The sequence below is a fragment of the Salvelinus sp. IW2-2015 genome, linkage group LG18 (genome assembly GCF_002910315.2).
Source record: "Salvelinus sp. IW2-2015 linkage group LG18, ASM291031v2, whole genome shotgun sequence".
Classification (NCBI taxonomy): Eukaryota; Metazoa; Chordata; class Actinopteri; order Salmoniformes; family Salmonidae; genus Salvelinus; species Salvelinus sp. IW2-2015.
The window spans coordinates 68,136,748-68,162,262 of NC_036858.1; the positions used below are offsets into that span (position 1 = coordinate 68,136,748).

The 25,515-nt window shown below is 39.4% G+C and overlaps 1 protein-coding gene and 1 long non-coding RNA gene across 3 annotated transcripts; both read right to left on the minus strand.

The window, feature by feature from the left end:
• Nucleotides 1-2,328: 2,328 nt before the first annotated feature.
• On the minus strand, nucleotides 2,329-20,505 carry LOC111978243 (PHD finger protein 10). Of its 2 annotated transcripts, XM_024008190.2 has the most exons (12): nucleotides 20,340-20,503; nucleotides 13,552-13,658; nucleotides 13,108-13,238; nucleotides 12,764-12,847; nucleotides 12,489-12,613; nucleotides 9,075-9,224; nucleotides 8,256-8,365; nucleotides 8,011-8,155; nucleotides 7,692-7,835; nucleotides 3,545-3,653; nucleotides 3,172-3,360; nucleotides 2,329-2,590 (listed from the first exon to the last, which is right to left on the minus strand). In XM_024008190.2, the coding sequence occupies exons 1-12, from the start codon at nucleotides 20,406-20,408 to the stop codon at nucleotides 2,493-2,495; spliced, it is 1,461 nt and encodes a 486-aa protein (XP_023863958.1). In that variant the 5' UTR covers nucleotides 20,409-20,503; the 3' UTR covers nucleotides 2,329-2,492. The 2 variants fall into 2 exon arrangements, with proteins under 2 accessions (XP_023863958.1, XP_070304765.1); XM_070448664.1 differs by lacking the exon at nucleotides 12,764-12,847 and having other exon boundaries at nucleotides 20,340-20,505.
• A 2,366-nt stretch (nucleotides 20,506-22,871) lies between these two features.
• Nucleotides 22,872-25,344, minus strand: LOC139029188 (uncharacterized). The gene is made up of 4 exons (XR_011481484.1): nucleotides 25,235-25,344; nucleotides 24,170-24,361; nucleotides 23,689-23,848; nucleotides 22,872-23,210 (listed from the first exon to the last, which is right to left on the minus strand). It is a non-coding gene; the product is annotated as an uncharacterized lncRNA (long non-coding RNA).
• Between the last annotated feature and the right edge of the window lie 171 nt (nucleotides 25,345-25,515).

Consider the following 25,515-nt stretch of genomic DNA (forward strand, 5'->3'; position numbering starts at 1 on the left):
GAGGACCATTACACCTGTTTAACAGCCTGGCAACAAGCGAGGCCCATTACACCTGGTTTAAACGCCTGGCAACAAGAGAGGACCATTTACACCTGGTTTAACAGCCTGGCAACAAGAGAGGACCATTACACCTGGTTTAACAGCCTGGCAACAAGAGAGGACCATTACACCTGGTTTAACAGTCTGGCTATCCACCGCAAGTCAAAACAGCAGAGGGGCCTTTTAATTTAAAAGCCCTAAAGTGTTTGTATTTTCCATGAGCTTACCCGATTAATAATTGATACAATAATTGATGGGGTGGCAGGTAGCCTAGTGGTTAGAGCGTTGGGCCAGTAACCGAAAGGTTGCTAGTTCAAAACCCCAGAGCTGACAAGGTAAAAATCTGTCATTCTGCCCCTGAACAAGGCAGTTAACCCACTGTTCCCAAGCTGTCATTGTAAATAAGAATCTGTTCTTAACTGACTTGCCTAGTTAAAAAAAAAGGTAAATAAAATAAAATACATAGTAGCAAGTGATCCAGTGTTGGCTTTGACCCAAGAGGAAGATGCAAGCCAGAGGAGTGATACAGCCTGGTAGTTTCTCACAACCAGCAAGGCTCAGACAGCCACAGGCTGTTATCTCTCTGACAGCTGCTGTTGGCTTTATGAGAGGATCAGTTTTATTTCATGACACATTGTTTAAAAGTATTTTAACACATAAAAGTGTGTCAATCTATCAAAAAAGATGGGACTTTCACTCCCACTTTATAAAGTGTGTCCCAGAGTCTGTCCATAAATCCTGGTCATAAAGACAACTTGTGAAGGACGTCCTTATTTCAGTAGGCCAATGAGACTCCAGGGTAATACAGTCTGGAAGACTGCAATAAAAAAATCTGAGTTTCACATGTTATGCTGAAAATCATTTACCCAAGAGATCGCTTTGACATCTGACAGCAATAAAGAAGTCTGCAGTGAATAAAAACGGAACAATTATTAATTTCCAAAAGGTTCCATCGAATTTCCCAACAAAAAGGTTGCAAACATTGGCTCACTGGTTAGGTACATCTCCCCAAAACATTGGTTTGCTGTGCTCCCAAACATTGACCAACTGGTTAGGAACATTTATTTCCCCCAGAATATTGTCTCACTGGTTAGGAACACATCTTCTCCCCAGAATATTGTCTCAACTGGTTAGGAAACATCTTCTCCCCATGACTATGTCTCACTGGTTAGGAACACTCTTCTCCCCAGAATATTGTCTCACTGGTTAGGAACACATCTTCTCCCCAGAATATTGTCTCACTGGTTAGGAACACATCTTCTCCCCAGAACATTGGTTTGTTGTGTTCCCGAACATCGAAGCAACATTATTATTTATTATTATTTCCTAAATACAAAGCGCAAACTGGTACAACTTCTGGTGCAAACCTTCAAGAGCAAGAATCTTTCACACTATTGAATATGGTATTTGTTCACTATACAGCATCTTCATACCAACCAGGGATATTGACAGAGAGCAAAGATGACTCAACCAAAAGCTTTTGGTTTCCATCTAGTGGTCATTAAGGCTAAAGCACAGCAAGTTCTTACTGCTCTCCAGGTTTAGACCAGCATGCCTAAAATGGCATTCCTCTTCTTGCCCAGATGATAGAAAGTATCTAATTTCAACTGTTGGCTCATATACATGGCAAATAAGAGTGCAATTTATACAAGTTCACAACAGAACAAGRCAGGCTTCAGTTGTTGAACGTCGATATGTTAACTGAATGGGCTCCTAAAAAAAATAAAAAAACTGCGGTTGTTGAGTGGAACACTGACCTTTCTATGCCATGCGGCGAGCGTTCACACGCGTATCGTTAGTGTCTTGCTCCTGCTTCCAACTGCCTATTGTACTCCACACTCTCACCTATCAGATGACAGGGAGCTGCGTACGTCTCTCTCTTAGTGTAGTCTACCTGGTCGCCACGTGGCAGCTGCTATAAGACTTCACACCAGGGCCCAAAGGGACCATAAGAGGCAAACTGATCTCTTTGGCTCTCACCTGAACAGAGCTGTTAAGATGCTACACAAGGCCACCTCTCCAAGTGACTAATTGGTCACACTTAAGCCAGTCCTTACGCATGAGCAGCTATTGTGGTGCCTGTTGTATGTGTGGATGTATTGACTGTGTTCTTAGACATGTCACAACAACAACATGTGATTGATTTAGAGTTCTATTGTAATTTAGAGTATTAGGTGGCACCACTTTGATGAGAAGTTATTGGGGCACAATGGTAGGAAGGGCATTTTAGGGACATCATCTGTGTTTTAATTAAACTTCAGGGCAGTCATGGGTTAAATAATTTAAACATTTACTGGCAAAAAATGTTTTACTTCAGTGGCAATGACATTTCAAATATAATTAAGACAAAGGAAATCCATATATATATATACACAGGATTACAAAACTTAATCTTAACACATTCTAAAGTACAAAAAGTATCAAAACAGTTAGCTTATTGATTTGATCACATTCTATTTATATGCAGATTTAGACTTTTGTTGTTTTTTTCTTCCTCTTTTCTTCTTGGGGGTTGAGGACTCCTTGTTGCAACACTCACAAACCCAGCAACCTGAGGAGAAAAACCATGTGGACCAGCTGTAATACGTAACATCAACCCAAAGGCTAGAAAACAGACTGCATTGTGGGATCCATCAGACTAAAAGGCATTTAAGACCAGCACTTTCTGACATTTGATTTCAACACTTCTAAAGCATTTTGACCAGATTCCGAACATGAACTTTCTGGTGTTTCATTTGCAGCAACGCTAATTATAGCAAGTTGAGGTAACACACAACCCTTCTTGACTGCACAAAAAAAAATCTTAAATGCCAGTCTTGGAAAACTCTAAAAACAGATTTCTAATTTAGCATTATTCACCAAGTTCAGATGGCTATGCAAATTAATGTTATTTTCACATAAAACCAGAAATTCAAATCACCCCAAAACTCCATAAAAGACTACATTAGCTACAATGAGAGAGAAAGACAGAGATTCTTTTTCTTATACCCTCCCCCTTCCATCCTTCAAGTAATCACTGATCTAATACATATTGATAGGCGTAAGCAACAATTCCATCACAAAGGTTTCACCAAGGAAAGAAGGAATGATACATCCTTAAAGTATTTGAACAGACCCAGAGCGAGAGCTCACCTAGAGGGATGGAGTCCAGGCCCACGCAGAAGGAGTGGAAGCCCCGGTCACACGTGTCACAGAACATCATCTCCTCCTCGTGATGGGGATGCTTACACACCGTGCACGTCTTACACTCCATGCACTGCCACGGGTAGGTCTTAATCAGACCCACCAGCTCCTCACTCATGTCCAGGCATGATGGGTGAGCTGGGACGGACACAAACACACACACACCACAGCACTTCTCCAAAACACACTGTATAATTCCAATTTGTGATCCCAACAATTCAGATTAAGTTCTGTTGCTCATATCTTAGAGGCGTTATGGTCATTATGAACAAGCCTGTGCAATTTGTCAGTTTTAATAAAAAAAACAAGCAGTTCCACTTACCACTGTTCTTGCACTGTGAGCAGTGAATGAGAGCTTCTGGCTTTCCTTCTTTGTTGGACTCCTTACCCTTCTGGCAAATGCCACAAATAGCATTGGGCATGACCTTAGGCTGCAAGGACAGAACAATGCTATCATGTTTAGCAACAAGGCCTAGTGCACCATGTGACACAGAGCTTCTGGGCAACACACATTATACAAGGTGTTAAATCCTAAAAGGCCTGATAGGAGGTCTATATTAATTTACTCACAATAGATCCAATCTTGTTAGGTGCTTCTTACTTCACAACCCCAAACAAGAATGACTAGGAAAAGCCTTGTCATTTTTAAGAACCTCCCACAAACCCTTTCTAGTCATGGGGAATGGGAGTCTATGATTCTCAGATCTCAAAATCTCCAAAAGGCAAACACCAAGAGGTCAAGCTGATTTAAGATCCATTTCGATGTGCCACGGTGTCCCCCACAGCTGTTCATAACAGGTTAAACAGTTGAATGTCCCTCCGGTAGACGCCAAGCTGTTTCCACACATTGTGTGGTCACACATTTATAAAAAGGTAGTTAGCCAAAGTGATTTCTGATGGGAGGAAAACTCTTTCCCTGCAGGTATTTCATTACATGACCTCATTACAGTCTCTGTGCTGCTAACACAATCAAAACATCTCTGTAGTCTATTTGTTTGAAATTTTTATTTCAATGGTGAACTGTGTCTAAAGACTGACATAAAGGTTTTCCTACATAAAGAGTATTGGATTAGATAAGAACAGTAAAAGCCTTTCTAAAACAAACAACGAAACCTGTGGGAGGGTGAACCGGAGGTTAGAGACACACAGTTGAGTTAATAAAAGGACAGCTAATTTAGCTGGCACCCTTTCCACAGAAAGAGGGGTGCCAGCTAAACTAGGAGAAATATTTATCCAAAGGAAGGTATGACACCTTTGCCATTACACTCAAATAAAAAATGTAAGACATGACATTCTAAGAGAGAGAAGTGTACAAGTCAGGAACAAATTGAACACAAACTGTACCTACTTAGGCAGACAGTCTGCACAAATATTGGGAATGACAAGTGTGCAATCAGTTAGGAGGATATAGCCCATGAGTATGAAGTAGGTTTCTATGTGTTCGTGGAAATATAATCAGTTTTCAAAATGTCAAACGTTTGGTGTTGCCATCCTGAAATGTTTCCATTGACTGGTGCAAAACAAGAAGAAAAGGCTACATATTTTCTGTTAGGCTTCAGATGGCTACCCCTGCAGTGTAGTGCCAACTAAGGATATTCATATCATTATCAGTATGAAAAGAATACATTTTTTGTACAGCTCCTGAACTCTTAACTTGCATTAAAATTATAATAAAGTCAACTTTAAGGCCATGTTATCTATAGCTAGGTAATTATTCTGCAAGTACTGTATTGACTTTAGCCTTAAATTCAATGAGCGCCGATATTAGAAAGTTAGTGATAAATTCCGAACACATCTAAGATATATAATGTAATGTATGCATTACATACCAACAATAAATGAAAAGTAAGTAGTGAAACATTTTTAAACTTCTAAAGTTTGGTTTATACTCAAAGTAAATGATTCAAATTCCCTTTGGAAACATGCTGATTGGAAAGTTAACAGACAAATCAATCCCTGTGGAAAGTTATGAACACTCCACAGCAATCAATGACCAATGATCAAATCCGGATGTAGTGTAGTAATACCAGTCATGCCACATTTGGGCTTACTGCTCTTGCTGTCATTTTTAGCAAACTAACTTTTATTAATCTCCCATGTAGCCTTGCAGTAAGACAGAGCGTAAATTGCCAGAAGGTTGATCATGTTGATCCCAGAAAAGCCATACTCCTAACTGAACACAACAATAACTTTCAGAGGCAATCGAAAGTAAAAAAAAAAAAGCCAACATAGAGAAGATGTATTAACAGGCCTCTGGCACAGTAACATTGTGTTCTCCAGTCTCAAACAAAGAACAGTATGTAAGGTTATTTCAAACAACCGTAGAATACTGCATTAAAAGTATTGACAACTTGAAATATAAAACGTTCAAAACACTCAAGTATTACCGTAGTTGAAGTGCTACTACTAAATCAAATGGATGCATCTTATAAAGTCTGTATCATAACAAGAAATACTGTATGTTGTTTAAAAACAATTAATCTAGCAGCCAAATATATCTGCTCACATGTCTCAAAGGGATAGTTCATCCAAATGACATATTAGTTTCCTTACCCTGTAAACAGTCTATGGATAAGGTATGACAACAATCCATGCTTTGGTTTCGTTTCCAAAGGAACCGTTTACAAATGCTAATGTTTTAGCATTTGTGACACAAAGTTGCTTCAAGTCATGGGACTGATATTAGCATTTTTTCACACATCACGTCCAAATCATCCAAAAGTATCAGAAATGTATTGTGAAGTTCCATGAAGTCACTTATAAATTATTTGAACATGAAAAAGCTAATAAAATCGGTCTCATGACTTTAAATGGATATGTGCCACAAATGCTAAAATCTGGAAACAATACCATGGAAACTAAATCAAAGCACGGATCGCTGTCATACCTTGTCCATATACTGCTTACAGGGTAAGGAAACCAATGTCATTTTGTAATTTGGGTGAACTATCCCTTTAATTAGTATGTTGCCAAGTAGACAGAAAAGAGGTATATTAAGACATTCAAAGAATACGGTGAAAAATGTACAAGTCTTCAGGACCAATCGAAAGTGCTGTGAAGAAAAAGTTCCAGATGTGAAAGAACTACTCCAAACTGTTATTGCTTATAAAGTCTGATATGGAACCATCAGTGTTTCAACCAATGATGTATATAGACCCTGGATTGCTGATGCTATGTTTTGGCCAATGAGAGGCTTTGAAGTCACCAGTCAACCATATTGGCACTGCCCAGAAGAAGCAGTCTTCCATAGGAATTCCACAGTATTTCAATTAAAATGTTTCAAGGACAAAATTACATGTAAATATGTTGTTGTTGTAGTAGCAGGGACAGTAACAGTACTTTCGCAAAATAATACCTTAAAGCTAGAATCCTTAGTAGATACATCAATTTTGGGATTTAAATTAATGATCTATACCCATTGATTCTTGAAGAATATAATTTATAAATGCCTCATGAGCTTAGTTCAACTGTTGTACACCATCAATACCCAAAATAGAAGCTTGTTTAACTCCAATGTTTGTAAACAAAGTAAATTGTAAACAAAGTAACTGTGACCAAGAGACTGAAAAACAGCTTCTATCTCAAGGCCATCAGACAGTTAAAAAGCCATCACTAGCCGGGTACCACCCGGTTACTCAACCCTGCACCTTAGAGGATCCTSCCCTATAAACATAGACATGGAATCCCTGGTCACTTTAATAATGTTTACATACTGTATTCTATTCTACTGTATTTTTGTCAATGCCACTCCGACATTGCTTGTCGTAATATGTATATATTTCTTAATTCCATTATTTTACTTTTAGATGTGTGTATTGTTAATTATTACTGCATTGTTGGAATTAGGAACACAAGCATTTCGCTACTCCTGCAATAACATCTGCTAAATATGTGTATGTGACCAATACAATTTGACTTGAACACTGTATAGCCTCAAAATGGTTAAAACTATACGTTTGGTATAATGGATGGTCAGTCCTTGCATCCATAGTTCTGTCTATGAATTTGAGAGTAGTTACATTTCTCCAGGCCCATCCCTCAGATTTTTACCAAAACAGAGACGGGGTGTATGTTTATTTATTGTTTCAATTAAGGATTCTAGCTTTAAGGACAATGTTTTTATACTTATTTTTATGTTAAGTCATCTAGTGTATATACTGTATATAAATCATTGGTTTTAACCATATGGTTGATCTAGAACCATCAGTATTTTAACCATATGATTGATATGGAACCATCAGTAGCAAACTGGACCAAGTGAAAGAGGGAAGGCAGAACAAGTCCACAGACTTGAGTGTTGCCCCAAATAAGAACTATTGCCACCTGGTGGAGTGTATGTGTGAGGAGTGACAGGGCCAGAAAAACAAAGGAGAGTCTCTCTATTGAAAGTGCTGAAGAAGCTGGAAGGGGTAGTAAAGAAGGGGAAAGGGAAGTGCTGTTGGAGAAAGTCAGGGGCTTTTTTCTTCTACCTTGTACCCAGGGACAGATTTGTGTTGGTTGGGGCGTGGGGTGGCATCTTTAGCCGGGGTGGTAGTCCTGTCCTTGGCCTTGCCCTTTGACTGCACTCCACTGTCCTGACTGTCCCCATCTGAGGTGTTTCCAGATGAGCTGTCCTGTAGACACAATTCAGTTCTTACTATTCAAGCAAGCTGCAAAAGAGCTTACATTGAATCAACTTACAGAGCATCTCTAGGCATTTACTGTTAATACAATACAACATGTCTTTGCATCTCTAGCTCTGAAATCAAGTGAATTGTGTAAAACCAGTTCAAGGATCCAGTTCCTTACTGAATTRTTCTTGCCCTCTTCTCCCTTGTTGTCATTTGCATCGTCCGAGTCCCCATCACTGTCCAGGGCAGGCAGCTCCGGGTCCAGGGGGGGCTCGAACAGGGCTGTGTTCAGGGGCAAGTAGCGCAGCTCGTTGGGAGAGTACCTGTATCAAACACAGGAACATCAATTTATCAGCTACTCAAATATCTTTAGAGGTCAGGACCTGCATTCATGAGACTAGTTTTTTGGTTAGTGAACCTTACCTTTTGTAGTAGTCCTGGAACTGCCCAGGGATGAGGGCCACTGGATAGGGTCCAGTCTTGGTTCTCTCTGGAGGAAGGACTTTATACCTCCCTTGGGGTACTTGGATAATCTGTTAGAAAGTTAGTTGAAACTTTTACTCCTTCAATTGCACGTTCAACTCCACATAGATAATACAGTTTATGAATGTACCGATCAACACTGAGTGTACAAAACATCAGGAACACCTTCCTAATATTGAGTTACACCCCCTTTTCCCCTCAGAACAGTCTCAATCTGTCGGGCATGGACTCCACAAACTGTCGAAAATGTTCCACAGAGTTGCCGGCCCATGTTGACTCCAATGATTCCCACAGTTGTGTCAAGTTGGTAGGATGTCCTTTGGGTGGTGGACCATTCTTGAAACACACGGGAAACTGTTGAGTGTGAAAAATCCAGCAGCATTGCAGTTGACACAAACCAGTGTGCCTGGTACCTGCTACCATACCCCGTTCAAAGGCTCTTAAATATTTTGTCTAGTCCATTCACCCTCTGAATGGCACACATACACAATCCATGTCTCAATTGTGTCAAGGCTTAAAAATCCTTCTTCAACATGTCTCCTCCCCTTCATCTGCACTGATTGAAGTGGATTTAACAAGTGACAACAATAAGGGATTATAGCTTTCACATGGATTCACCTGGTTAGTCTATGTCCAGGAAAGAGCAAGTGTTCCTAATGCCTTGTACACTCAGTGGATCTACTCAAACATGGCAAGTGAGTTCTTATAAACACAAAAGACTAATGGAGCTATATGTKTTTTTTCAAGGAATTAACGTACGTGTGTCTGAAGGTCAAAATAGGCCCTTCTCTCTTCCATCCTTTCCCTGTTGAAGTTACTGTTGAACTCAGCAGCTTTCTTGGCAGCTTTCTGTATGTACTCTGGCACTTTACTGGCTTCAACCTTCTGAGGCTTTTGTTGCTGCATTTTCTAGGAGATAAAATGTTTTGAATAAAAACTTACCAACAACATATTGAATAACCATGTCAACTTTAAATGAAAATACAGTTCAGGAAAATACAGTTCAGGCATTTGGGGTCACTTAGAAATGTCCTTGTTTTTGGTCACATTCCGCATGTGGGGGGGCTGGCAGCCCTAGCTCACTATTTGGGAGACAGAGATACTAACYAATATCCACCAACAAACTTTATTCTAGAGCTGGCTGAATATGTTTTGACGTATAACTATTTCAGGTTTGATGATGAATACTACCTCCAAACGAATGGAACATCGATGGGCTCCACATTCGCTCCGAGCTATGCTAACCTTTATGTGGGTCTTTTTGAACGTTTTGTTAATAATGAAAACGAAAATCCATCTTTGAATAAAGTCCTGAAGTGGTATCGATATATTGAAAAAAAATTTTTGCATATAGGAAGGAACGGAAAAAGAGCTGTCAGARTTTATGGTACTACTCAATGACATTGACCCCAATCTCAAATTCACTACTGAATGTGACACTCAACGTGTTCATTACCTCGATACGTGGATTGAGAAATCAAATGGAACCCTGTTTACAACTCTGTATAGAAAAGAAACGGACAGCAATACTCTATTACAGGGTGACAGCTTCCATCCTGAGCCATTAAAGAGGACTTCCAAGAAGACAGTTTTTCAGACTGCGCCGTGTATACCACTCCACAGAGGATTATCTAGAAAAAGCAGCGGAGATGCACGTTAGGTTTCTAAGAGGCTATTCGCCACAGTGTGTGGATGAAGCTCTTAATTTGGCATTGGGAAAAACACAAGATGAACTGCTACAAAAAAGACCCGCTAAAGAACACTCCGTAATGTTCACAACAACATACTTTGAACTCGCGAAAAGTGGAAGATGCGGTCAAAAAACACTGGCATATTTTATCATCGGACCCAGTTTTGGCGGCTGAATTTAAAAATCCACCACTTATTGTGTATAGGAGAGGTCGCAATTTACACAATAAATTGGTTCATGCCAACTGCCACCAAAAAAGAAAATCAGCCAGGTTATTTTACACCCTCTTCCAAATGGTAGCTATAAATGCAGAGGATGCGCACAGTGCAACAATATAATGAAGTGTGAATATTCCTGCCACCCACATACAGGAAAACGGTTCCAAATAAATTACATTATTAGGTCCTCCACCACCCATGTTATTTACATTATTAAATGTCCATGTGGGCTGTGCTATGTAGGTAAAACCTCTCGTTCTCTCAAACAGAGAATATGTGAATATAAAGTTCAATTAGGAGAAACGACAGGGATTATCCAGTCGCAGTACATTTTAATGATCTAAAACATGACATTTCTACCTTTAGATTTGAGGCATAGAGAAAGTTAAGATATCAGACATGGGAGGTGATATAAATAATACTCTGAGCAAAAGAGAATGTTTTGTGATTTTCACCCTCCAGACATTATTTCCTAAAGGTCTTAATGATGAAATGCCTAAGTGTGTTATGTTGTAAATTTTAACATGAATTATGCCCCTATTTCAGATMACTCTGATGTTTTTCGTACGATGTACCCAATGATTAATGGACACTTGCTCGGTAGGTCTTTGTCCTCATTGTGGTTTAACAGACGTGTTTAATACGTCTTATTTACCCACTTTAATTTAATATTTATGAAATGCATATTGTTATATTTGGTAGCACTTATTTGTTTTCCTTCGCCTCCAACCCCTTTTGTTGCGTGGAACGGATGTGGGTGGGGCTAGGTCTACATAAGGGTGGAATTGTTTTTTAACTCACAAAAGCTCTGACGAAGGCCGTGAGGCCGTTACATAAGCTTATTAAAGATCAGTGATACTATCAAGAGCTGTGTGCAGTTTCCTTTTTCCCTCATCTTGTTTTTGAAAGAAAAGCTAATTTTTTGTCCATTAAAATAGCATCAAATTGATCAGAAATACAGTGTAGACATTGTCAATGTTGTAAATGACTATTGTAGCTGGAAACGGCTGATTTTTTAATGGAATATCTACATAGGCCCATTATCAGCAACCATCACCCTTGGCAGCTTCATTAAATAGTACCCGCAAAACACCAATCTCAACATCAACAGTGAAGAGGCGACTCCGGGATGCTGTCCTTCTAGGCAGAGTTCCTCTGTCCAGTGMCTGTGTTCTTTCGCACATCTTAATCTTTTCTTTTTATTGGCCAGTCTGAYATTTGGCTTTTTCTTTGCAACTCTGCCTAGAAGGCCAGCACCCCAGAGTCGCCTCTTCACTGTTGACGTTGAGATTGGTGTTTTGCGGGTACTATTTAATGAAGCTGCCAGTTGAGGACTTGTGAGGCATCTGTTTTTCAAACTAGACACTCTAATGTACTTGTCCTCTTGCTCAGTTGTGCACCGGGGCCTCCCACTCCTCTTTCTATTCTGGTTAGAGCCAGTTTGCGCTGTTCTGTTAAGGGAGTATTACACAGCGTTGTACGAGATCTTCAGTTTCTTGGCAATTTCTCACATGGAATAGCCTTCATCTCTCAGAACAAGAATAGACTGACGAGTTTCAGAAGAAAGTTATTGGTTTCTGGTCATTTTAAGCCTGTAATGGAACCCACAAATGCTGATGCTCCAGATACTCAACTAGTCTAAAGAAGGACAGTTTTATTGCTTCATTAATCATGACAACAGTCTTCAGCTGTGCTAACATAATTGCAAAAGGGTTTTCTAATGATCAATTAGCGTTTTAAAATGATAAACTTGGATTAGCTAACACAACGTGCCATTGGAACACAGGAGTGATGGTTGCTGATAATGGGCCTCTGTACACCTATGTAGATATTCCATAAAAATAAAAGAATCTGCCATTTCCAGCTACAATATCCATTTACAACATGAACAATGTCTACACTGTATTTCTGATCAATTTGATGTTATTTTAATGGACAAAAAAAAGCTTTTCTTTCAAAAACAAGGACATTTCTAAGTGACCCCAAACTTTTGAACGGTAGAGTATACAAAAAATAAATTGGACTTGAGTTCCCCAAATATTATTAATTTATTTTTATATAAAAAAATATTTMGGGAACTCAAGTCCAAGTCTGTAACAAGATCTAGAAATCAGCAAACACAAAGCTAACTTCGCATCAATTAAAATGTGTCAATGTTGCTGAGCATACTAACTTTAGTAATACTCACTGAACTGAGAGTACTAACGTTAGTGGTACTCTGAACAGAGTACTAACATAGTGATACTCTCTGAACAGAGTGCTTACAGAGTACTCTTCTGTTATCCTCTGGCGCTCCCTCTCTTGGAGGATGACAGAATACTCAGCATGTTTTCCTGGGTACTCCTTGATCATCAAATCAATGACTTCATCACTTCGTAAAGCAGTCAAGCCTGGAAAACAATATTCACAATTAATTATTGTATCCACGAGTAGCCTAATTCCCCAAAACAACTCTTGGGAAGGCTTGAGGCCCTGGTGGTTTATGCTGAACTCTAAGCTCTTCCTGATTATGCAACAATTCCATGTTTTTCACTTCTCACCCAAGGTGCACTGTGTCTCTGTGATGACATTTTGCTCCCTCAGATATAGCTTCTCCTTGTGGGAGAGGTCTCTCCTTTCCAAATCTAAAATAAGAATTTATTGATTGATTGAATTGATTAGGTAATTAAAAGTAGTAGACTGCTCCAGCCAGAGACAACATTAATGATTAASGATAAAAACAAATCAAACCTGGAGGCTTATTTCCATTGAGATAAGGCGTGGTTAGTCAGAGATTGACCAGTATGATCTACAGATAGGCTATAACAAGACTATTAGCCTAATCATCAAATTGACACGCAATGATCCTACTACACCATACAAGCCGAACATTCAGTCACATTACCTGGATATTTTCGCTTAAATGAAGTGACTCCCAGATATTCACTGACTTGTTCTTGTAACATATAGTACTCCCCACTACCGTCTGATGGCCACCTGTACTCGGTCAGATTTTCTGCTGAGAAGTATGTGGGCCTGGGGAAACACATATGACTGAAAGGTTAAGAGCAGGGTAGAAGTATTAAGCCTGTTTGAAAGACGGACTAAATGTTATTGGACACGTAGGCTGCGTTTAGACAGGCAGCCCAATTATGATATTTTTGACCAAGCAGATCTGATGTGAAATTATCTGATTTGTCAAAAGACCAATTAGTGGAAAAAATATCAGAATTGCGTTGCCTGTGTAAACGCAGCCTAAGTGTTTGTAATGGGGATTGGACATGGTCTATTAGGAAGTAGTGATGAAAATATTTCAAACTACGCCTTCAGATACGAACTGACCACATACCCAAGTTCCTGGCAGGAGGTGTCGCAACTTCTGGAACTGTCACCTGAACCCATGCGCTGTCTTTTTGGAGCTTGACTGCCATCATTGGACACTTCCTCGATGTCATCCTAAAATGATAGCCAATACAGTTAGGATACACAAAACACCTGAACTATTACTACTTGTTAAAGTTAATAGTTTTCTCAAAAAATAATGTTTTTGGGACGTTTTCAGATCTCAAGGGGTGAGTTAATTTCCTCTGTTGTGTCGATCCAGCAAGCACCATTCCCACTCTCATTACATAAAGCTGGCCTAGAGGTAGCCTGATTGCCTTCCACTGTGTACAGCAAAAGGCATGCACACTTACATAGAAACCCCTAAACATCGCTTGTTTGTCACAAATGTTGAATAAAATTATATTTCAACTTACTCTGCCGATTGTCCAAGGGGTTGGTCCTTCAGCTGGTCAAAATGTAAGACAAAATATCCACAGGAAATCATTATTAAACGAATTCAAAATGCGAGTTTGTGGCAAACAAGATTTGTTTGCTTATGACACAATGCACAAGATGGAAGTACATGCACGCGACAAATGCATACTAACCGAAGTATTGGAGGTGTTTACATGGTTTTGCTTATGTGCCATGGCACAAAGTCGGGTAAATAACACTTTCCTGCGGATATTTTGTCTCTAATTTCGACCAAATGAAGTACCAACAGCACAGGAAGAGTAAATTCAAATGTACTTGTATTAAACATTCTGCATTGTAACCCCATCCCTGGGTCTCTCCTATTTTCAGTTCACTACAGCTAACGTTAGCTGCAAAAAACACTCAAACGGGACTGTTTTATCTCCATCTCTTCATTCAAAGACTCAATCATGGACACTCTGACAGTTGTAGCTCGTTCACGTGATGTATTGTTCTCTCTACCTTCTTGCCCTTGRTGTTGTCTGTGCCCAATAATGTTTCTACCATGTTTTGTGCTGCTGCATTGTGTTGCTACCATGCTGTGTTGTCATGTGTTGCTGCCATGCTATGTTGTTGTCTTATGTCTCTTTATGTAGTGGTGTGGTGTCTCTTGTCGTGATGTGTGTTTTGTCCTATATATTTAATCCCAGCCCCCGTCAGCGCAGGAGGACTTTTGCTTTTTGGTAGGTCGTCATTGTAAGTAATAATTTGTTCTTAACTGACTTGTCTAGTTAAATAAAAAATAAAGGACACTTCAAGTTTTTGCTGTGTTTTGTTTCAGACTGTATACCAATACTTGTTATCACAACCTGATTTAGGCATTCCTAGAGGCAAAACAGAGAGCATTGGATTTGGACTGTGGTCTAACAACACATGCACGATGTAAACAAAAACAATGAACAGAGGTAAAGACAGTTTCAGGTTGGATATTCGCCAGATATTCGCCTGTAGTTTTCCTTACGTCCACCAACAGCAGTTAGGGACCGTCAACATAGTGACAAATCACATTTTTCAAGTTTCAATAGCTCTTTAACCATTACTCCTAAAAAACGTTCAAAACTGGTTGTAGCTAACGCGATGGCATAGACACACAATCTGATTTACGTCTCGCACCATTTTAAATTATTTATTTACATTTTTGAATTTCAATAGCTCATTGGTCATATGACCTACTGACTTCAAACAAGGTTCAGAATGTCCACTGACTACCCTTCTATATTACGCACCCTTTAGCTTGTCCATTTTCATCTCACAAGATTTTACATACATTTTTCCAAATGTAAAACTTCAATAGCTCCATGGTCATGTGACCTACTGACTTCAAACAAGTTTCAGAGTGTCCACTCAGTGGGCCTACACATTGCACACCCTTTAGTTTGTCCATTTTCATCTCACGATTTTACATGAATTTAAAAAAATTTAACATGTCAATAGCTCCTTGGTCTCAAAAAAGGTTTGGAATGTCCACTGACTATGCCTTCAMAATCGCACACTTTGATGTTTGTCTACTTTCATCTCATGCTATTAAGACTTAAATCTGTAAGCCTGAGACCCACACTCAGAAGTCATTTGGAGAAAAAGAGTGTATCTGACTGATAGAGTAGTTAACAGTGATTACTATTATCTGTCTGACCCCCTTGTACCCTCAAACCCTTCCAGGACATTACAATCTCACAACGCAGGACATTTGATGGTCCCTAGACTCCTTTCTAACAGTCCTCAAGCTTCAATAGGATAGTCAATGACTGTGTAACGGTTGAAATTCAGAGWTAACGTTATCATTTTAGTAAGTCTTATGGTCGGGCATAAAATGTTGTCTCCAGTTTCTTGCTTTCTCAGGTCCTGCTGAGTGGACGGTATTGATGCCTTTTCAGTCTAGCTCCAGTCAGGTGTCATTATGTTATAAGCACCACCCCAACCCACTCCCATTTCATAACACCCTCTCACCTTCTACCATTTGTCTACACTCCAAGAACCATGAGAGCCCTCTAGCTGTAGACGCCCCAAGAACCATGACAACTGAGATTACCATATCCATAGCCTTCTTAGCTTGTAGGCCTAAAAGCATTATTGTCCTTACTTTGTTGAACTATCAAAGACTAAGCTTATTGTGTGACTCTGGTAAGTCATTTCAAAAATGTATACTACTAACTAGTTTTGTTTATTTTGACTATGCAGCATAAAAATCTTCATGGGAGCTGAAAAACACATTCACAGCTGTATGTTAATAAAGAAATACTACAGCTCAGTGCAATGGTAAATGTTAAGTCAGCTGTGGGATATGGACAGTAGAGGGGGATGCTGTTGTACTGACAGTAGAGTCATCACTATTCTCAGGACTTTTCTTTTGATGAGGGTCAGAGCACTGGAGAATAACCTGGTTCTGGTCCAGATGTACCGGACTCATTTGCCTGAGGCTGGCCTCTAAAATAGAAAATAAAGTTATGTTTGCTTGTACACTGGTCATCCTTATGCACTCCATGCAATACTTGCTGTTGTTTGTAATAGTTATTGTCATGTTTTTGTCCACATTTGTTTGGAAATACGTATAACTGTCCTTTGTCGTTGGCATGCAGCTGCATGGTACTGTGACATTAGTTGTCATGTTGTCCATTAAGCTGGTCACAGCACTGTGGCGAAGAAACAATTGCGAGGTGGTGGTTGCTGTTCTGAGGTCTACAGACAAAAAGTCCTCTTTCCTTCTCCATCATTCAGTTTAAAACTCTGCAGCCCCACAAATGCTTGTGGGTGAGGTAATAAATAGTCATAACATGACAATAAGCATTTTTTAAATCACAATTTTAAAATAGTGTAAAAAATSTCATACAGTAGGAAGGATGAACATAGAAGTACATTAGATGTGCACCTAACCAAGTCTAAGGACATGTAATATCCTTATGTAGATAACTGGAATTGGAGTTGAATGTTTCTGATGACGTACACCTGAATATTTATGGCCCTTATGTCACTTCAAAGTAAATAGTGAAGATGTGTCATCACGTAAACACAGTATTGTCAGCAATAAGACACTGACTACATAACACCTTATGTATGATACTTAATCTCCCTAACAAGGCATATATACAGTTGAAGTCGGAAGTTTACATACACCTCAGCCTAATACATTTAAACTCAGTTTTTCACAATTCCTGACATTTAATCCTAGTAAAAAGTCCCTGTCTTAGGTCAGTTAGGATCACCACTTTATTTTAAGTACGTGAAATGTCAGAATAATAGTAGAGAGAATTATTTATTTCAGCTTTTATTCTCTTTCATCACATTCCAGTTAGTCAGAAGCTTACATACACTCAATTAGTATTTTGGTAGCATTCCCATTAAAATTGTTTTTACTTGGGTCAAACGTTGCTGGTAGCCTTCCACAAGCTTCCCACAATAAGTTGGGTGAATTTGGCCCAGTCTTCCTGACAGAGCTGGTGTAACTGAGTCAGGTTATTAGGCCTCCTTGCTCGCACACACTTTTTCAGTTCTGCCCACAAATTTTCTATAGGATTGAGGTCAGTGCTTTGTAAGGCCACTCCATACCTTGACTTTGTTGTCCTTAAGCCATTTTGCCACAACTTTGGAAGTATGCTTGGGTCATTGTCTATTTGGAAGACGAATTTGCGACCAAGCTTTAAATTCCTTACTGATGTTCTTGAGATGTCGCTTCAATATATCCACATAATAGATGGCATCATGGGAGGAAAAATTTGTGAAGTGCACCAGTCCCTCCTGCAGCAAAGCACCCCCACAAGATGATGCTGCCCATCCCGTGCTTCACGGTTGGGATGGTGTTTTTCAGCTTGCAAGCCTACCCCCTTTTCCTCCAAACATAACGATGGTCATTATGGCCAAACAGTTCTATTTTTGTTTCATCAGACCAGAGGACATTTCTCCAAAAGTATGATATTTGTCCCCAAGTGGAGTTGCAAACCGTAGTCTGGATTTTTAAAATGGTGTTTTAGAGCAGTGGCTTCTTCCTTGCTGAGCGGCCTTTCAGGTTATTGCGATATAGGACTCGTTTTACTGTGGATATAGATACTTCTGTACCCGTTTCCTCCAGCATCTTCACACGGTCCTTTGCTGTTGTTCTGGGAATGATTTGCACTTTTTTGCACCAAAGTACGTTCATCTCTAGGAGACAGAACCCGTCTCCTTCCTGAGTGGTATGATGGCTGCGTGGTCCCATGGCGTTTATAACTTGCGTAATATTGTTTTGTACAGATGAACGTGGTATCTTCAGGGGTTTGGAAATTGCTCCCAAGGATGAACAAGACTTGTGGAGGCTACAATTTTTTTGAGGTCTTGGCTGATTTCTTTTGATTTTCCCATGATGTCACGCAAAGAGGTACTGAGTTTGAAGTAGCCTTGAAATATATCCACAGGTACAGGTCAAATTATGTCAATTAGCCTATCAGAAGCTTCTAAAGCCATGACATCATTTCCTGGAATTTTCCAAGCTGTTTAAAGGCACAGTCAACTTAGTGGATGTAGTTGTGTGGGACAGCCATATGTTCAGTTCATGCCTATGATTTCAGAGTTCAACAAAGCCAAACAACTGCTTCATGTGTGCCACTGATAAGAACCTGGATGTGGCCAAAAGACTGACTGGGTTAGTAACTTTATTTAACATGTTTATAATCTTTGACAACAGTGACGGCATGTAAGACAATCTATGATATAACAATGGATGGCTAATTCGTCATACTGCATTCATATTGATATTATTTATAACGTGTTACGCTTGTTTTGTTTTAGATTGAATGTTTTGCATGGCAACGGTGGTTCCATGTGCTGTGCCTAGGAATGAAGAGAAAAGAGTTCAACAGAGTAAAGACCAACAAACTGGAAGTGCTGTCTTTGTTGTTGAAAATGTATGCTATACCCCATCCACACTGAAGAGGCTCTGAAATGTACATCAACCAGGGATAAAGAGAAAGTTACCACTGAAATGTTTCGTACTTATTTGAAGTAAAGTGTCTGTTGACATGTTGGAAAAGATGAAAGGTATACAATTTCTGTTTAATTTGTCAATATTAAATATTTATTCATTGATTTACTGGCCACCATTACTGTGGTTACATGTTCAGTATATGTATTGACCAGCAAACCCACTACAGCCTACCTTACTAGCTCACTCTCATCCCTGCTTTGGACAATGAATAGCATGAATCTCGTACTTTGCCCTTTATGGTTGATAGTAACGATGAAAGGAGATATTATCTGTCTCTCTCCTATTGTGTACCGCTGTTAAATACTGTGGAAAAATATTTTAAAAACCAGGGAAAATAAGTACTTAGAACTACCAATTATTATAGATAAATATTAAAGAAAAGGGTAAACACAACACTGGACTGAACCCCCTAATTGTCAAACTAATATTCATGTACAACAATATAGAAGATACATAACTAGAGGTTATGCAATATGGGTGTATATCCACTGCACGCTTCTTAGGTGTGTAATTGACATGACCAAGGAGCTATTGAAATTTAAAACTATGAAAAATGTACATTACACCGAGTGATTTTACAGTACACAAACAAGAGTGTGCAATATAGAAGGGTAGTCAGTGTACATTATGCACCTTGTTTGAAGTCAGTAGGTCACATGACCAAGGAGCTATTGACATGTTTAATTTTGAAAAATTCATGTAAAATCGTGTGAGATGAAAATGGACAAACTAGAGGGTGTGCAATGTAGAAGGGTAGTCAGTGGACATTCTGAACCTTGTTTGAGTCAAGTTGTCACATGACTAAGGAGCTATTGAAATTCAAAAATGTAAATAAATAACTAATTCAACTAGGAATACAGAATGCTGCTCACATTTCCACATGTTTATTAGCTTTGGAAAGCGAATTAATGTCCAAATCGTGAAAATAATTCCTGTGCAATGTTGTGCGCAATTTTTCCAACATCATGACACTTATTTGGAGGTTTGAAAGCACGAATATCCAACTTAAAACTGTCTTTACCTCAGTAAACAATGATACGCTGACACTACTAAACAGCTAACGTTACCGTAGTTAACTGCCTAGATGCTATGCTAGCTAAGTAACTTCAAGTAACGTTATGGATGGCTGGCTAGCTAGTAACGTAAACTGTCTAGTCGTTAACTAACGACGACACAAAAGTTAGAACACATCSACCCACAACAGCTAGATTGCTATCAATTGTATTTAACTAGCGAAACGGCAGTAGGTTGAATTAAACAGTTGTGTTGTCAGCTAACTAACGTTAACTACCTTAGCCTGTTGTGTCTTCAACACAATATGTATGTGMCCAGCAATGTGTAACGTTATACTAGTATTTCTGATCCGATATCTTTGCCAAGTTTACCTTTACAGACTGAGCTCCCGGGGTTGCAGGGTTGCTATCGCAAGGTCTGGTTGGGAGAACAGTAGCCATGTTTAGCGGTTACTGTGCTGTTAGCTTCAGAGATGCACACTAGGATAATAATGTTACCGACTGGAAACAGAGACAAGGAACAAATCTTCAAGTGGCGGTAAAGCAAGTCTTTGGACGGGGAATACATGTTTGCCAACATTGGCTACGTCGTACAAATTCATGAAAATAAAATGTTGCTTTTATGTGTTCATTTAAGGGTTCGGCACAAGGTTTGCAGTGTGGTTGAGGTTATGTTTAAAATATGAATTTGAGAAAATAAATTGTATTAATTAGCGGGGTTTATCCATAATTATGACTTGGTAACTAGTGACAACCAAGTATGTGTAACGGCACACGCGGAAAGTGGGCGTGGCGAAATAAATGGGTGCATCATCAGCGCTCTGTGATTGGTTAAAAGGTTTTGATTGATTCAAATTGTGRTTTTTGTTTTATTAGTCAGGATGCACATGGTATACACGTCCAACGAAATGCTTAACTTGCAGGTTCCTTCTCGACAATGCAAAAAAAAGTAAATAGCTCAGTAGAATAGAATAAACATTTTAGCATAAGTATAATACAGGAAGGCACAATTTATAGTCCAATATTAACACGTGTTTTGGGGAAGGGGGATTGGGTGGCAAGTGTTTTTTAAATTGTGCAGTATTTAGCAATCATAACACTCCTGTAGCAGCAGTTGTGATGTGTGTGTAGCATGAGTGTATACATGTGTGTGTTTGGTAAAACACTTAAATGGTTCCAATCGTTTTTTCACCATTCATTTTCCCTATAGGGGATTTTAGAACTACTTCAGAAAAGGTCTGTTTCATCAATGCTAGAAAAAGTACTCAATTGTCACAGAGTCAAAGTAAAGGAGTACAAATGTGCATAACAAGTCACATAAGTTGTATGGACTCACTGTGTGCAATAAGTGTTTAACATGATTTTTGAATGACTACCTCATCTCTGTACCCCACATACAGATAATTGTAAGGTCCCCTCCGTCGAGCAGTGAATTTCTAACAGACTCAACCACAAAGACAAGGGAGATTTTACAATGCCTCGCAAAGGTCACCTATTGGTAGATGGGTAAAAAAAGCAGACATTGAATATATCTCTGAGCATGGTGAAGTTATTAACTACACTTTGGATGTACCAAGATACTGGCGTCCTTCTTAACTCAGTTGCCGGAGAGGAAGGAAACCGCTCAGGGATTTCACTGTGAGGCCAATGGCGACTTGAAAACAATTAGAGTTTAATGGCTGTGATGGGAGAACRGAGGATGGCTCACAACATTGTAATTTAGGTTAGTATTGTGGAGTAACTACAAAGTGAAAAGGAGGAAGCCTGTACAGAATAAACATTTTCCAAAACACGCATCCTGTTTGCAATAAGGCACTAAACTGAAACTACAAAAAAATGTGGCAAAGAAATGAACTGTCCTGAATACAAAAGCGTTATGGTTGGGGCCAATCCAACACATCACTGAGACCCACTCCATATTTTCAAGCATGGTGGTGGCTGCATGATGTTATGGGTATGCTTGTCATCGGCAAGGACTTGGGATTTTCTTGGGATAAAAATAAACGGAATAGAGCTAAGCACAGGCAAAATCCTAGAGGAAAACCTGGTTAAGTCTGCTTTCCAACACACTGGGAGACAAATTCAACTTTCAACAGGACTATAACTTAATACACAAGGCCAAATATACACTGGAGTCTCTTACCAAGATGACATTAACTGTTCATGTGGCCTAGTTACAGTTTTTACAAATCGGCTTATTTAGCAGATGTTATTGCAGATGTAGCGAAATGCTTGTGTTCCTAGCTCCAACAGTGCAGTAGTATTTAACAAATCAACCAACTTGACAGAGCTCATAGAATTTTTAAAAGAATGTGCAAATATTGTACAATCCAGGTGTGCAAAGCTCTTAGAGACTTACCCAGAAAGACTCACAGCTGTAGTCACTGCCAAAGTTGATTCTAACATGTATCGACTTAGGGGTGTGAATACTTATTTAAGTAAATTAGATATTTCTGTAAATTAATACATTTGCAAACATTTCTAAAAACATGTTTTCACTTTGTCATTATGGGGTATTGTGTAGATGTGAGAAAATATATTGAATCGATTTTGATTTCAGACTTTAACAAAATGTGGAATAAGTCAAGGGGTCTGAGTACTTTTTGAAGGCACTGGACACTTATATATAGGCTATACGAATTATGCATTAATATATTAACTTCTAACTTACACATCACTGTCTTTTTCACTGTTCCCTTGCGCAATTCATGCAAGGGAACGAAAAGGGGTTGTGTCTTTGTCAGAGCATCGTTATGTCTTTATTTTGTCTACTATAGTCATTTAGCTTAGATAGCGTGAAATTGAACGCATAGAACCAACAACCAGTTGGCTTGGCTGGTAACAAGAACCTTAGATTTGTGTTGGGACTATATCTTATGTAAGGAAGGAAATAGTATGAATCAATTAATCAAAATAACGTTTTTAATGAAAATATGTCAATCATTATTTGAATATGTCGGTAACCGTTGTATAAAAGTGATAATGCCCTCCAAGCTGTTGGAGGTTATATTAGCACGGTTTGCCGGCCCTTGACGTATATAATCTCCAGACCACGGCTTCTTGGGCATTATCACTTAAATACACCCCTTTCCCAAGTCCATCATGGCACAGGGGCCACCACACTCCTGTCTCGTCTGCTTCTCACTCCTTCCCGGTATGCTGCCAGCTGCAACCACTTTTTCATGACCGACTCCGCATCGCTTTCAGACGCTCTAGATGTTAACCGATTCTTCCAGACAACAGCTAATGAACAAGAGCACAAGTGGTTGCAAAGATGTGAAAAGGCAGTTGCAACAGGGAGAACGAAATACTGTAAAATGCCATGCTAATTGCATTTTACTTCTGCAGTGTGGCACTCATATTTTCACTGTGTGAAACTTTCATTGTGAACTACATCTTATGTTCTTACATTTCTGTGAGAATGATTCAAAACATCCTTACCCTCGTGTGTGTGTGTGTGTGTGTGTGTGTGTTTTACCCACACATACTTTGAGGTATCACACAACAGTGCCTGACTGAGTGACATCCGGTACATTTGCAGACCCACTGCTCAGTTCATCTCATTGCTAAAGTGATTTTAACAATTGGTTTTAGCGGTTAACAATTTTTTATTTTTTATTGTGTGTAACAATGATAACACCAAGTAAAACTGAAATGATAACTTAAAACACAAAATATAATGTGTCGTGATGAGACATTTGTAAATATGAGAAATCCTTACCAATCAAAACCTCCCACAGTCGAAGGGATGCAAGAGAGATTTTTCTATTTACTCCTCTCCGATTCATGTTTTTTGCTAGCGTGTTGGAAATTGTGCGCATCATTAAACGCCACACAGCATCTTTCACGTCGCATCCCCCAATTAGTATCAAGTGGTTAATCTAAAGGGAAAAAAAWTTGAAAAATGTATCAATTGACATAAAACTTTAAGCCACAAGTGACTGCCGCTTTTCCCCAGGTGAGAGATGCATATATGGTTCTAAGAAACACATATGCTTATTCTGAGCATCAAAACATTATGCTTTTATCCTACATCAAGTTGAAACGTTTTTACAGGGGAGTGAGATGCCTTTACATAAAAAATATTTTGTGGATATAAGCAAGACAAAAAAAGTGTGATTTAACTGAACAATTATTTTATTCCCATAAACTCCCATTGAATCTCAAAAAGAGCATAAGATTCAAAGTGGAATGAAACTCACCATTTTAAGTTTGAAGTCAGCCCCCTGAAGATCAGTTTCCAGGCTCTGAAGACCTTGCTGATCCTTCAATGGCAGAAGGCCATTTTCAATCGCATATTCTGCTCCATTCTGCTGTCCTGTTTGTAAGTCGTAGGATGAGTGTCTGTTGTTCCAGTATCACCTCTTGCTTGGTAAGCATTTCCCGAATGAACGCTGAAAGACATTTTAAGGGGCATTTCATCTATAACACAACAAGGTGGACAAGAATGAGGTAAGTGTATATTGCTGCCCACCAGGAGCAGGGGAGACATGGAAGATGTGTCTACCCACTGGGCACACACTGYTTGAATCAACGTTGTTTGCATGTCATTTCAATGAAATTATGCTGAATCAACGTGGAATTGACGTTGAATTGACGTCTGTGCCCAGTGGGTAACCTCGGCGTAGAATGGGCACATCCTTCCCATCACTCACCCCACCGCTGGTACTGAAATATGAATGCGGTATTGGCATATGTAAATGGAATACATTATATATTTTATTATCATCATATACAGATTTTACAAAACATTAGGAACGGCTCTTTCCATGACATACTGACCAGGTAAAAGCTATGATCCCTTATTGATGTCACTTGTTAAATCCACTTCAATCAGTGTAGATGAAGGGGGGGAGACAGGTTAAAGAAGGATTTTTAATCCTTGACACAATTGAGACATGGATTGTGTATGTGTGCCATTCAGAGGGTGAATGGGCAAGATAAAATATTTAAGTGCCTTTGAACAGGGTATGGTAGTACGTGCCAGGCGCACCGGTTTGTGTGTCAAGAACGGCAACCCTGCTGGATTTTTTACGCTTAACAGTTTCCCGTGTGCATCAAGAATGGTCCTCCAGCCAACTTGACACAACTGTAGGAAACATTGGAGTCAACATGGGCCAGCATCCCTGTGGAACGCTTTCGACACCTTGTGGAGTCAATGGCCCGACGAATTGAGGATGAGGGAAAAGGGGGATGTGCAACTCAATATTAGGAAGGTGTTCATAATGGTGGTACACTCAGTGTATATATTATGTATTGCTGCTCACCAGGAGAAGGAGACAGGGAAAATGTGTTGATCCTCTGCAAACACCCAATTGTCCTGGTCAAAGCACTGTCTTTTGAGATTGGAGTGAGCAGTAATGTACTTCTCAGCAGATGTATGCTGCCTTAGCCTGAAGAAACATCAATTATTTTTGTTAAGCCATAAACTGCAGTTACGACATTTGATTTTCCTCTTGCTTGCAGGTCTCATAGCTGGACCCGCTGAACCTGGGCCTCTCGCAGTTGCACTGGTTACATCTGCACTGGTTACATCTGGGCCTCTCGC